Source organism: Dermacentor variabilis, chromosome 4 (genome assembly GCF_050947875.1).
Source record: "Dermacentor variabilis isolate Ectoservices chromosome 4, ASM5094787v1, whole genome shotgun sequence".
NCBI classification, from domain to species: domain Eukaryota; kingdom Metazoa; phylum Arthropoda; class Arachnida; order Ixodida; family Ixodidae; genus Dermacentor; species Dermacentor variabilis.
Genome location: NC_134571.1, coordinates 136,133,392 through 136,147,023, shown reverse-complemented (window position 1 = coordinate 136,147,023; position 13,632 = coordinate 136,133,392). Strand labels below are relative to the sequence as shown.

The window sequence follows — 13,632 nt, the reverse complement described above, 5'->3', positions numbered from 1 at the left end:
TACGTAGTATGAGGGATCACGCGGCGCGCTCCTCATAGGTTTCGCTTGCGGAGCTGAATAAAAACACCACGCGGCAGCCCTCCTGGACATTTATGTAAGTACTCTCAAAGCGAGAGAAGTTTTTGACTGTCGATATAATAATCTTGGGCAAACTGAAAGCACAGAATCGTTTACGGACGCTATCTTATTACCGAACACGTACAGTGAACGCCAGTGCGCGCGGTCGCCGCGATGGAGTCTCCCGAAACGGCTTCTTGCGTGAAACGTAGGCAAACGCTGAGAGTAAACTATGTGAAATACGTTCTTATAGCGGGCTGTCCGTATATCCAAATGGAGCATAACAGAATGAAGCCTCAATCCAGCGATGGCACGGGTTGGTAGCGACCGACTGCGCGTCTGCATGCATGTCCGTGCACAATGTTTTGCTTTCGCTGTGAGCGCGTTTTCGCTCCGTGCCGTGAGCTGTAGGCCGCAGCATATGACAGTACATTTAACAGTACGCTAGCAACCATTGTTGCGTTTACGCTATCAGAACTCTTCAAAAATAATTTCGTTATAGAGACTTCGACGCCTACGGAGCCTGTGATGTGCCGTCGCGACGATTCAATCTTTTTTTTTTTTTTTTGGTCTACTAAATTCTTGGACATTTCAATATTATTTCTCAAGTTGCGTCGCACTGTATGTTTATCGGTCATCTCAGCGTGCAATTTCCCTCTGCTTCTTTTTCGTAATACAGTGCATTAATTCGTAACACAAACATGACCATATATGCCATGCCCTTTTTTAATGCGCTTCTTACCGCTCCCTTTCCATTCTAGTGAACTTGCCAGAATCTAGTACCAACAAGTTCATAGACCTAATAAAGCGTCATGACATTAGCCGGGCAGCGGGCGCGAGCGAGCGTCTCAGTGCGCGTTTTCTGCTGCTCGCCGAACATCGCCCAATCCCGGCAACGTAGCAGAAATATTCCTCGCGTCTGTGCTTGCTGCATACCCGAGTTGTAGCCGATGGCTCTCTGCCAGTTCTAAGTTTGGCCAGCCAAGCTTCACGCAGCTCCTTGCCCTGCGGCTACGTCTGATTAAGGCTGACACCGGGCTCCGTTGCCCACGTCCGGCACTGCGGCACCGAGCAGTAGCCTACCATGCTGCACGCCTCCAAAGGCAGCCAATACATATTATAGTACTTTCAAATGTTGTCAAGCAGACACCCAAGGCGGTAAAGCCTCACCACTTAATCAGAACCGCGGCGCAGGAGGGACTTTGAACTTTCGTTTTCAGCTCGCTTTGGCGCTTCCGAAGCAGCCGAAGCGGTCGCTGTGTACACGTGATCCCTCAAGCCACGTCACCCCGACGGTGGCGCCAGCTTTTCCAGTGGTGGAGCTCGCCCCCCAATACATGCTCTGAACCACCCCCCGACGCGGTGTGCGTGACAGCAACCCACAGCAGCAGCAGCAGCTGTGGGAAAGTTGCAGGAAGAGGCAAAGAAAGCTTTGCTTTAAAGAAAAGAGCAGCAGCCCAGTGAAAACCTGTCCCCTAATAAGGTTCTGAGAATGTTGCCAGCATAAGCTTCAGTTATCACGAGTGCAATTTTGCTGAAGGAGCTGATCGTAAGAGGATGTGCATGGAGTGAACATACAAAACCGCCATATGTCAGTAAGTTTGCTTGTTGTTTACAGGCATGACAGTCTGCTGCCAACTTAAAACAAGGCAGTTCAAATTTTGGGGGTTTGTACATCAGCTGAGTAATACTTACCATCTTGTGCACCCTCATAGAGGCTGATGAAAGCTCCATATAAAACACGAGAGTGCCCACAGAAAATGCACCAGCCAATAGGTACTTTGTCATGGCCAACTAGATCAACAAGGTGCTGAAAACCATTGCATTTGCACTCCTTGCAGCGCCCTCTCAGCACACTGGTGATGTCCTGTGGCACAGTCGAACATGCCATTATTCATGGACGTCTCCGCCTGTGAAATTATTCCAGCTCTTGTCAACCACACTCATAGATGAAAAGCACATGCCTCGGCAAAAAGCGTCTAAAAATTAAACTTTCTTAGTGCGCGCTGTTACTAAAATCGACCCGCAGCTTCCCTAGTGTTGTGTCGGATCGGTGGTATTGGTTGATGAAAAGTCCGAGGACTCTAATCTGAGGTTGTTCAGGGATTGGACCATGCTCTAGAGAGAGAGAGAGCAATTTTGGACGTGGATTTGGGCGAGGGGTGGAGACTCACGAATTCAGACTTTCGGGAGGAGCACTGGAGGCCGCAAGCGTGAGCATATCGGTCCACTATGGTCGCCGCTTACTGCAGGTTGGCCTGCATGTCTCTAAAAGAGCCTTGGTGGCCCCGATGGTGATCTCGTCCGCGTAGAGTGCGTGTTGCACCCCGAGGACGGCTCCAGCTGGGCAGGCAAGTTCTTCATGGCCAGATTAAACAATAGAGGGGAGAGGACAGTGCCCTGTGGTGTACCTCTGGAACTAGAGTGTACGGGCTGTGTTCAGTGTCCTGTGTGCCTGTCTCTGTGTTAGAAATTGTAAGATGTACTGAAAAACGTTACACCTGCACTTGGTTTGAGAGAGATGAGTTAAGGTGATTTCATGAGTGACGTTGTAGAATGCTCCCTTAACGTTTAAAGCTAGGACCACTTGGTTACAGGGGCATTCAATGGAGTCTAGGACTTCCCGATTAAGTTGGAGGACATCCTGTGCAGATTTGTGTGGGCGATACCTGAACATGGTGTCCGCAAATGTGTTATCTTCCATGAAAGTAGACAACCGGTCCCGCACCATTGTCTCCATTAACTTGCCCACACAAGAGGTGAAAGAGATGGGGTGGAGGTTATCCGTATTTACCGCTTTGCCAGGTTTAGGAATAAAGGTGACAAGTGCTGTCTTTCATTGGATAGGAAGGGGCACTTCTCCCAGCCAGATAGAATTAAGGAATGCCAATAATGAATTGTAAGTTTAGTCCGGCAGGTTTGCCAGGAGCTTGATTGTAATTTTCTTCCGTCCAGGTGCAGTGCCACGTTTCATTTTGGCCAGGGCTGCCTTCAGGTCGTGGAGCTCGATAGGTTGATCCTGCTCGGCATTCTCAGAGCCTGCATATGAGTGTGTGTGTAGTGACTTTTGATGGAGAGGAAGAGAGAAGTGCAGTGCCGTAACTGTCTCTCAGAGGAGGACACCTCAACAGCACTGCACAGGGAAAGGGGAGTGGGGAGAAAAAGATTTGGGAGAGAAGGAAAAGAAGGCGGAAAAAAAATTGGCAGAGGCTTAGCTTGGTTAAGCCTAGTGGATTGCGAATGCAAGACTGCCTGGCTGCGCCCTGGTTCCACTGAAGCCGTCCTTGGCGATTCGTTTAGCAGATCTTATTGTTTTACATGGTTTTGCTACCGTGGTATACAAATGATTGACTATGGAAGCATCGCATGGTTCATTCCGTTTCGACCTTATTCAATCCAATGAATACACTTTGGTGGTCTGTGAAGAAATGCCTTTGGTCTGTACATCGCCTGTTACATAATCATCAGAATTCCTATACATGACTGAATCAAAACTGTTTCCCCAATGAGTGGTAGACTTTGGTTGTAACGGGCACATCTCTAGGCAGTAGTTCACGGCGAGGTTCTCGATGAACTGAAGGTCTCTCCTAGGGTCTTTGTTAAAGTCCCCCGTACAGACAAGCATTCGTCTATCATTTCTTTTAGGCAGACCATAGGCAAGAGTGTTGCTTGCAGCTTCGTCTCCTGTTTGGGGTGAGATCGTTGCAGCTTCACCTTATACACATCATCCGACATACCGTGGAGGATTCGCTGGGACGATCGCGACGAGCCGAGTTGGGGGGCCGCTTTTCCACAGCTGGCATGACGGATGGATGGATGTTATGAGCGTCCCCTTTGGAACGGGGCGGTGGCTTGCGCCACCAAGCTCTTGCTACTATGCTGCCTAATATCCTACCTAGGTTAACCAATCAGAAACAAAAAAAAAAAGACACTATGAACTACCACGTCCAAATTTTCTGATACCCTATTGCGAACTGTGCTTTTGTACGTCTCCGTCTTTTGTCGTTTCCCTACTTTTCTTCCACCAATCCTCCAATCGCCTCTTACTGATGTCTATTGCGGACCTGTTTGCTTTACCATTGCTCCCGCTGAACCCAAGGGCTTGGATGGATGGATGGATGGATGTTATGAGCGTCCCCTTTGGAACGGGGCGGTGGCTTGCGCCACCAAGCTCTTGCTACTATGCTGCCTAATATCCTACCTAGATTAGCCAATGAAAAAAAAAACACTATGAACTACCACGTCCAAATTTTCTGATACCCTATTGCGAACTGTGCTTTTGTACGTCTCCGTCTTTTGTCGTTTTCCTACTTTTCTTCCACCAATCCTCCAATCGCCTCTTACTGATGTCTATTGCGGACCTGTTTGCTTTACCACTGCTCCCGCTGAACCCAAGGGCTTCAAGGAGGCCAGTGGTGCCTAAATCGACCGCTGGATAGACGTCTTCACATTCTAATAAAATATGCTCTGTCGTTTCCCTAGCTTTACCGCAGCAAGCACATGCTTCTTCTTCCTTCTTATATCTCGCTCGTACAGCGTGATATAAGAAGATATATCTCGAGATATATCTCGCTCGTTATGACGTCACGTACAGCGAGCGCCCCTCGCGGCAGCGGCGCGCAGCTGCAGCATGGAGGATTCCCTGGCAAGGGAGAAGCGAGTCGAGAGAGCTTGCTTCGCGAGAGCGTCGGCCGCTTCGTACCCGGGCAGGCCGATGTGCGCGGGGACCCACTGCAATGCCAAATCGCAGCCCTGATTTACGAGATGGCGCAGTTTTGATACCACGCGCTGCACAAGCGGAAGACCCGCATAGTCCTTCCTCAGCATGCACAGAGCCGCACGCGAGTCCGACAGTATCGCGACAGACGAGACACCGTACTGCTGAAGAAGTAGGTCAGCCGCGAGGTCAATCGCCGCGAGTTCGGCGACTGTCGACGAGGCAGGAAAACGAAGGCGGCACTGTCGAGACGCAGAAATGTCCGGTGCCGTGCACGCGGCAGCGGCGGAACCGTCACTGGACACGGATCCGTCAGTGTACGCTAGGAGTCGGTCGCGTAGGTGTTCGAAGATCAATGCAGCCGTCTCCTGCTGCATGGCACACAGTGCTGTTTGTCGCTTGCTCTTGACGCCCGGGACGGTGATGTTTACGTCGAGGAGCGCGGAGGCGTGCGGCGAAGGCGGCAGGGGGAGGAGTTGAGGCAAAGAGGCGATGCGAGTGCTGAACTCGGTGGCATGCTGGCCCATGCCCGAGCCCTCGAGGGTGTGGAGGCGGCACACGAGACGCTGACCCTGTGGCGACCGCTGCAGACGCTCAATGTGGTGAAGCGCTTGTTTCCGCGCGCGAAGTGAGGGCGGCCAGTTTCCCGCTTCTAAAGAGATTCTAAAGAAGGAGATGGAAGTATGGGATTAAGTGCAGCGCAGTAACTGTCTCTCCGCAGAGGACACCTCAACCGCGCTGCACAGGGGGAACAGGGGAATTAAAAGATGAGGGAGAAAGAAAGAAAAGCCCGGCGGCGACAGCCGAAGCGGTAAGGCCGTGGGTGGGGCAGGTTTACAGGCGGCTTTGTAGCGCCGCGTCCTCGGCGAAGCTCAAGAGCGCGCGGAAAAGGCGCCTGTGTTGTGAGATGCAGCCCGAGGGATGCAGCGTAGCGTCCAGCGTGGCACATGGTAAGTTTAGCGCACGGTACACTTGCGCAAGAGCCAATCGCGCGGGCGAGAGGGCAGGGCACTCGCATAGTAAATGCTCTAATGTTTCGGTCGCGCCGCAATCCTGGCAAAGGGGAGAGGGTGCTCGTTGCAGCCGATGCCTCCTCTCGGCCGGCCACACGGAGCGGGTCCGCAGGGCGAGGAGGAAGGCGCGCTCGCGCTAGTGAAGCCGGCCACCGGGAGATGGCGCCCCCCTCCGCCGCTCCGTGGAGGGTGGGGACAACCGCGTCGTCTGCTACAGAGTCCGCCGTATTTGTGCCCACTTCTTTCATCGCGCTTCGGGAGCGCGCACTGGCGCCGAACGCGTTTCCTTGAAAGTAAGCTGTTTTTCTCGCGGAACGACACGTATCATTTTGAACAGAAGGCGGATGACTGAAATGATAAAATGTCATACTTTCGGCGAAGTCAAGAACCTCAGTGGCTGCTATTAGAAGGCAGTCATTCTTCGGAAGCACACACACACAAACGATGCTGAAGTAGGGTATTTGGAATGTATTGCGACATCCAATATTTTATGAAACCTCTTATATTCTCTGGCCTTATAGAGTTGGCGTCGCGTTAACTGAATATTTCTTTTTCATTACAGCAAAAGACTTATGTAGATATCACTGAAAGAATCCACAAAAATATGGTGTAGTGATCAAAAGCTTTGCGACACCGCTGCATCAATTTATTACAACAATGTGCGAAAAATATGAAAATACTATAGAAAAAAGTTATAAAAAGTACGCACCAGCTCTGTGCACACTATCAAAATTGTGGTTTCACTGCAAGTTTACTGCAGCACACGTTTTGCTTCCGCGGCCGTTGACTTCTTTCTTTTCAAGCTGACGCAGGTGAATGCGTAACCTCATTCGGGCATAGGTGGAAATGAGAAGCTTCTGAACAGTTGCACTGTACACTTGGCAAGCATTCACGTTGAACTTAACCATTTTCCTCAAGTACGTCACAACAGCCTGTAAAGGAGATTGTACATAAGAAGGCTTTCGGTCCATTCCGTGATTCCCTTGAATAGCTCCTCGCACGACTTCAGAATACTCATTACTTGAGCACTGGGATAATGCAGGTTGTCGCCGTTCCGGATGTATTCTTTTAGCCTTGTCAGGTACCCGCCGTGGTTGCTCAGTGGCTATGGTGTTGGGCTGCTCAGCACAAGGTCGCGGGATCGAATCCCGGCCGCGGCGGCCGCATTACGATGGGGGCGAAATGCGAAAACACCCGTGTACTTAGATTTAGGTGCACGTTAAAGAACCCCAGGTGGTCGAAATTTCCGGAGTCCTCCACTACGGCGTGCCTCATAACCAGAAAGTGGTTTTGGCACGTTAAACCCCATAATTTAATTTTTTTTAAAGCCTTGTCAGGTAAGAATGCTGACTGTCTGTCGAACCTAGCAGAGCAGCTTTGCACTGCTCGTAACTGCTTATCTTTTTGATAATGCCTTTCACGAGGAATCCGGCAATATGAAAGAGGGTGCTACATTCTGTAGATGTCAGCTCTTCAATGAAGAGTATCTCAGAATCATCGATTTCAGATGGGTCTGGTTCAGCTAGCTCACGCTTGCCATCTGTCAGTAGATCAACCAGATACTCCGAATCATCGACAGCATAGCTGGTTGTCTTCGGCGTGTGCAAAAATTGGCTAATGCACACAAGTTTGAGAGCATATTTCATGTCAAATGCATCTGGAACCGGCTTCTTCAGGCGAACAACAGAGAAAAGGTTTTCCAGGCAATCTTGCAGTATTCTGCCAGTTAGAAAGAAAGTGTAACCTTCAGAGCTCAAAAGAATGTCCTGGAGTTGAAGTACAGCAGTAGTGGTGATTAGAAGGCCGGCCTGTGATGGCTTCCACTGCGAGGTGCTGCCCATATTCATGCCTTGAAAAGTATTGATGGCCAGCTTGAGAGTACAGACAGCTTCATAATGCTTCTCCATGTCTTGAAGACTAAGAGAAACAGAAGGGTGGCGCTTGACATCAGAGTATACCACCTTGATACAAGTTCTAAAAACCATGCTGTGGTTTCGGCTTCTTGCTCCAGTATTTTTTCTTTCACCAAGTACCGGATTGAAGCGGGGGTCTCTTTGAAAAATTGCACTGCAAGTCCCACTTTCATCTTTGTGAAATGTCCCGAGGAAACATGTGCTTCAGAAAGCTTCGGCGCGAGCTTCAACTCCCTTTCTTTGTCGAACTCTAGGACAGCACGTACGTGCTCTAGTTTCACATCCTTTGAAGGCAGGTTGTGCTCGCTGACGGTTGCATCACTTAATGTGAACACGATAGAGTTTAGAAGCTGACCCTTGATATTCTTGAGCACATGGGCAGCATCTGCATTAAAAACTTAACTCCATTTCACTGAATGACGGATGTGTTATAGAGCACGTAGTCTTGGAGTTCCGATGGCTGGAAAACCCGAGATCGCGCCACATCGCTCGGTTTGATGCGCCCATATCCGACGTTACTGCTCGGACTCTGAGCGAAATATCTGCACACAGGCGGACAATTTTGAGAACGCAGTCCATGAGGGTACTGCCGTCGACGTGGCTCCCAGTAAAATGGTATGCGATCACCTGTTTCCATCGGTTGTTGAGGCCTACCATGAATACCAGTGCATGACTAGCGGGATTATCTGGCTTAGGTGGAAGCGTCACACCTCCGAACACGGTTTCTTCAGCACGGTCAAGCTGAAACCCTTGCGCTATCTCCATTTCGTCAAGGAACAAAACACAGTCTCTTTCAATGTCTTCCACGCCTTGCGCTTTGATCCGGAGGAGTTCAACAACATCATTCAAAATTCCCGGCGAGAATTTCAACCCCTGGAGGCGACGATTCAATGTTCTATCTGTCGGCAGTGGATACCCAAGCTGTATCAGTGCTCTGTAGCCAGACTTTCCGCAAGCGAACTTCAATTGCAGCCCCTGTTTAATTGTCTGCTGCGACCACGTAGAACCTTCATTGCTGCTTCTCGAAAGCGCCTGCACTTGGTCTTCATTAAGAAATTTTATTCGCTTTTCGAAGGTTTCTATTCTACTTTCTAGTTTTCGCACCTTCTGTTTTAGGGACTGAATAGTCACGTTAGCCTTCTTGTGAACTTCTTGAAGCTGCATGTAACTTTGTCTTGCATCGTCTAGTTGCTTTTTTAGCTCGGCACAAGAGCTGGAGGAAGCATGTAGATTGCATACTTGTTCTTGTTGTGTTTGCGACTCATTGCAGACTGCCTCCTGATTGCACTTCGTGCTGTCTTGTGCACTGCAAGGGTGGACTGGCAGATAATCTAGATGAGACCCTGAAGACACCTCAAAAGCTGCAGAAACTTCTGGTTTTCCTTGTGGCACCACTGTGATGGCAGCAGATGCTAGAACAGGTGTGCTTCTTTCCTTCGGCTCCTTTCGGTGGGGAACCAAAGCTGCACAGTAAACAGGAAATTTTAGAGCTTATGGACTCAGTCAAAAGCATCGAAAGGTGACACTATAATTTCCCAGTTGCGTGAACGACAAGGCAGTTTCAAGTAAAGAAATGTAAGGTAGAGAAGTATGCGCGCTTACAGTCCTCAATTGCGCCAGTATACTAACATATCAGCAACAGTGATATGCATGGCAAAAGTAATCACTACTGAAACATATAGTACAACTTACGTCGGAACGAAAAGATGGTTGGCACAGCGTTTCCTTTCAGCAGCTTTCGTCCGTCCGCGCGGTTGTTTTCGAAGCAGCTGTCCACAAAATGGGCCTGCGCACCAAATAAATAGTAATATTAACAGTCGAGTAATCACTGCACAAGGAACTAAATCCGCCCCCGTGACATTACATTTAATATACACAAGGCCACGTGATGATACTCGAGGGGTTTTCAAGCGTTTCACTTTTCTGCTGTTCTATTTTTGTCGGCTTTCAGGGGCGAAATTTTTTGGAAATTGGTATATGAAAGTAAGTCACTAAGGCAAACGAACACAGTAGACAGACGGCATATCGAAAAAAAGAACACAGTAAGAGCAAAATAAGTCCTTAGGGACGATTGATTCGAAGTGCGAAAGCATACGCCTTTCGCTTTTTGAGAATCAACGATTACCACATTAAACTCCTTTACAGCTGCAATTTTTCTGCCTTATTCGATTGATCGTTTGTTCTGCTCAGTCCTCTTAAGTCGTACTTATGTCGCTGAGTAGCCGTAAGTAATCTGTATTTTGATTATTTATTTTCGGTGGTCGTTAATTTTGCTGCATTATTTTAAGCCAGTCTAATTTTTCTGCGTCATTCTAAGTCAATATTTAATCTGTTAAATAATTTTAAGCCATATTAATTTGTATTGAGTAATTCTTAAGCAATAGTAATTGTCATAGTCATTAATCCCAGTCTTATACCTTCTTACTTTTAATTATAGTCATCTCTATTCATTGTAGCACTAGCTACAAAGTAATTACGCACGATCGTTAGGGTAATTAGTCAATGACATCATAATACACTCAAGTCAGTGACACTAATGATGTGTTTATTATAATTCTATCGCATATGATGAAATAATCACGCATAGACCATTGCGCTGAGGCTGCAGACAGACGACGAAGGTCGATCTTCGCCGACAAGGCACTCTAATATGACCCCTTGCAAAAACCTTTCACCACGGCCGCCAAACTGGTTTTGGGGTTAGAAATAAGGTGCAGCAAAGGAGACACATATGCCCTGAACAATGTCAGGTTATCTGCCTTCACGCTGCCGCGATAAACGAATTAGGCGCGGTTCTGCCAAGCCACTGCTTTTGTTGGAGAAGGGTGAAATGAGCCCTGCCAAATTGTTCGCCATGTGCGAGCAAAGTGGTATGATGCGTAAAATATTAGAATGCAGAGCTGCACCCAACTTCTGGGCCGGTCCGCCATGGTGAAGGAGCATTTGCTGTGCAGGAAAATTGGTTTTCGGAATATTGCAAACGGTGTACGAAACAATCGCTGGTCTAGTATTAGAACTACTAATCACCACAAAGGAAGTAAAAATCAACAGCTCCAAATATTTCGATGTCATTATATCGGTACTCAACAAATGAAATCTTAAACTTCATTAATTTGTCGTGCGGCCTTCGCCCCTTTACTTATTTTCTTCAGAACCTCGGATGAAAGCTACGGTGTAACGATCTCTGACGCGTTCACTTTCATCAGTGATCAGTAATACAGGCATTCGCAGCGTTAGGCAAACAGATTACGAGCGGCAGAGGCCCAGAGCATAAAGGTCCGGGCACCACTGCAACACACGCATGTATTGTGTTCTGTTCGGATCAAGGTCCCTCATGCCTTGAAACTTAGTCTCTTTACACTGAAGATGCGATTCATGACCACAACTCCGCGTCCTGAAGTGTACGTTGGCTAAGCATTTTAAACACAATGCATGGTGCCGCGGTATATGCTGGCATAATCGATCGTACCCAGTATCAAGCGCGAAATAGTAATGAATGCCTACAAAAACTGCAACGCCGTTTTTAGCGCGCACGTTGGGTATTATTTTAAAGCAGTACATTTATCTATGGAGCAAGCAGCACGGAAACGAAACAAGGAATATAGTACTTACACTGCATAGGCGTGAAGTGTTGGCCGGCTGCCACTTGTGCCGTTTCACTTTTACACTCCACAAGAACCTTCTTTTCGGATCTCTCGGAAATGAAAACATTCTCCAGCCATTTCGGGAGTGATTTGTGCACGCAGGCACGCAACACCCCGGCATGTCTTCCTCGTCTTGCGGCCAAGAAAAATTACAACCGACGGGAAACAGGCCGCCGCACGTGCAACTGATGCAGACAGGACGGGGAGTGGGCACAAATATGGCGCGCGCCCTCGCCGAGGCGGCACTGACCCTTTCAAAGGATGTCCCCACCCTCCACGGAGCGGTGGAAAGGGGTGCGCGCATCGAGGCACCCTACCCCACGCAACCCGGCCGTCGGGATGGCGAAGTGCGAGGGTGCGAGAGAGTATAGTGAACTAGAATACTCTCCACGTATTCTAAGTATTCTAGTTCACTATACGAGAGAGAGAGAGATTCTTGTTGGTGGAAGGAAAAAATTGGGTAAAGTGCAGCGCAGTAACTGTCTCTCAGATGAGGACACCTCAACCGCGCTGCACAAGAGGGAGAGAGAATTGAAAGAAGGGTGAAAGAGACGCGGCGGCGGCGGCCCGAACAACGCGCGTGGGCAAGTTGGTGGCCTTCGCTTATGGGGCGCGGTGGCGCGCCTAGTCGTGGTGACGCAGAGCTTCCTGCGCGGCGAGAGCCGCGTCGCACATCTGTCGCACGTTGCTGTCGATTGCTGGGCATTGGACCAGCAGGGCACGGAGTGCAGCCGCGAGAGCGGCTATGAGTGCGTCCCTGGAGTCGCTCGGTTTGTGGGCCGCGTAACGGCTCAGGAGCGGCCGTCTGGGTGTTTCGGCCACGCAGGGCGTCACTGTATGATCGGCCCTGCGAGGTGCGAGTAGACGTCGACGGAGCGGCTGTATGCGGCTCGTACGATGTGGCGTCGGCCAGCTCAAGCGCTTTTTTCCTCGAAAGGGGCCGCTCAGACGAAGACAACAACACGGCCGCCTTCCTCTCGCGCTGCCACTCGGGACAGCTCGGCTCTGTCGAAGGGTGTCGACCACCGCAATTGACGCAGCGTGGCTTCTCCGCGGGGCAGTCTCCTGTAGGATGCGAGTCACCGCAGCGGAGGCAGCGGGCGTCGCGGAAACAGGTGGCGCCGGCGTGGCCGAAAACGCCGCAGCGGTCGCACTGAAGTGGTCGGGGAAGTCGGGCACGAACGGCGCGCAGCTGCTTGAAAAGTCGCACGTTCGGAGGCACGACGCTCCCGACGAAAGTGACGGTGACGCTTGCGCCACTCCGCGAGCATGACAGCACCGCGACGGGTGCCTCCAGGTTTTCTCTCACTGTGCGGGCGTCGAAAGAAGGGTCGACCCCATAAATGACACCCACACAGGAGTTGCTGTGCAGTACCTTCGAGCGCACCGCCACGTCACCAATGACGCACACCTCGAGAAGGGGCGCCGAGTCGGCACCGTGTGTCACGTCCACAGCCACCACGTTGCGACGGAAGTTGACACGAACGCGCCTCACGCCCGGCACGGCGGATAGCTGAGCGGCGACACTGTCTCGCGAGAGAGCCAGGAACGTGGCTCTGTGCTCGGTGGGCCGGTAGAGGATCGTGACGGCGGTATCGTGAGCGACACCGCCGTCAACGGGTGGAGAATGCGGTTCAAAGTCGACGAACCGTCGGAATCGGCGTCGTCTTCTTGCGGCGTTTTTCGGCTTTTCCGCTGCGGGCTGGCAGGCTTGCGAGCCCTTAGCGGCCGCGAGCGGCAGCGGAGAGTTCCTGAAGAAGTGCTGCCCTGTTCCTTCAGGAACTGGGGTTTGCGTTCTCGGCCGGCTGTGGTTGGACGCGGGGCTGTCGGCGGCATCCTCGAGATCGCCGGGAGGCACCACCGCCGTCGCGCACGGACCCTCGTCTGGTGCGGTGGACTCCGCGGTGTTGAGCGGAGGCGACGAGCAGGCCTCCGGCGACGAAAGCAAGGGGCTGTCCGGGCGGATAGGACTTGCCTCGAGTGAGGCAGTTGCGTCCGTGCGGGAGGACGTAGAGTCGGAGCCAATCATGCTTGCGGTTGGCAAGTAGAAGGTGCCGGCACTCTCGTCGGTGTCGCCTGTCGACGGGCAGCTGGCACTGTCGTCGGTGGAGGCTGCCGAAGTGGGGGCCTCCGCGGTGGTATCCGTTGAAGCGGACGGCGCGGCGTGGTGGTCGCTGGCAGTAGTTTTCGGCGCATCAAAGGGAAATGCGCGGAAGGGAGTATCCAGCGCAGATGGGGCGCGCGAGGATGGTGTCGTGCTCACTTGAGGAGGCGTGCATGACGGCGCG

The 13,632-nt window shown here is 50.9% G+C and overlaps 1 protein-coding gene across 1 annotated transcript; it reads right to left on the bottom strand.

The window, feature by feature from the left end:
• Positions 1-6,502: 6,502 nt before the first annotated feature.
• On the bottom strand, positions 6,503-7,573 carry LOC142578348 (uncharacterized). Its single transcript, XM_075687744.1, has 2 exons — positions 7,209-7,573; positions 6,503-6,719 (listed from the first exon to the last, which is right to left on the bottom strand). The coding sequence occupies exons 1-2, from the start codon at positions 7,431-7,433 to the stop codon at positions 6,528-6,530; spliced, it is 417 nt and encodes a 138-aa protein (XP_075543859.1). The 5' UTR covers positions 7,434-7,573; the 3' UTR covers positions 6,503-6,527.
• Positions 7,574-13,632: the final 6,059 nt, after the last annotated feature.

Coding starts and splice junctions, on each gene's coding strand:
- LOC142578348 (XM_075687744.1), bottom strand. CDS start 7,433: ATGAAATATGCTCTCAAACTTGTGTGCATTAGCCAATTTTTGCACACG. Junction 6,720..7,208: donor TTCATATTGCCGGATTCCTC/GTGAAAGGCATT, acceptor TCTCCTTTACAG/GCTGTTGTGACGTACTTGAG.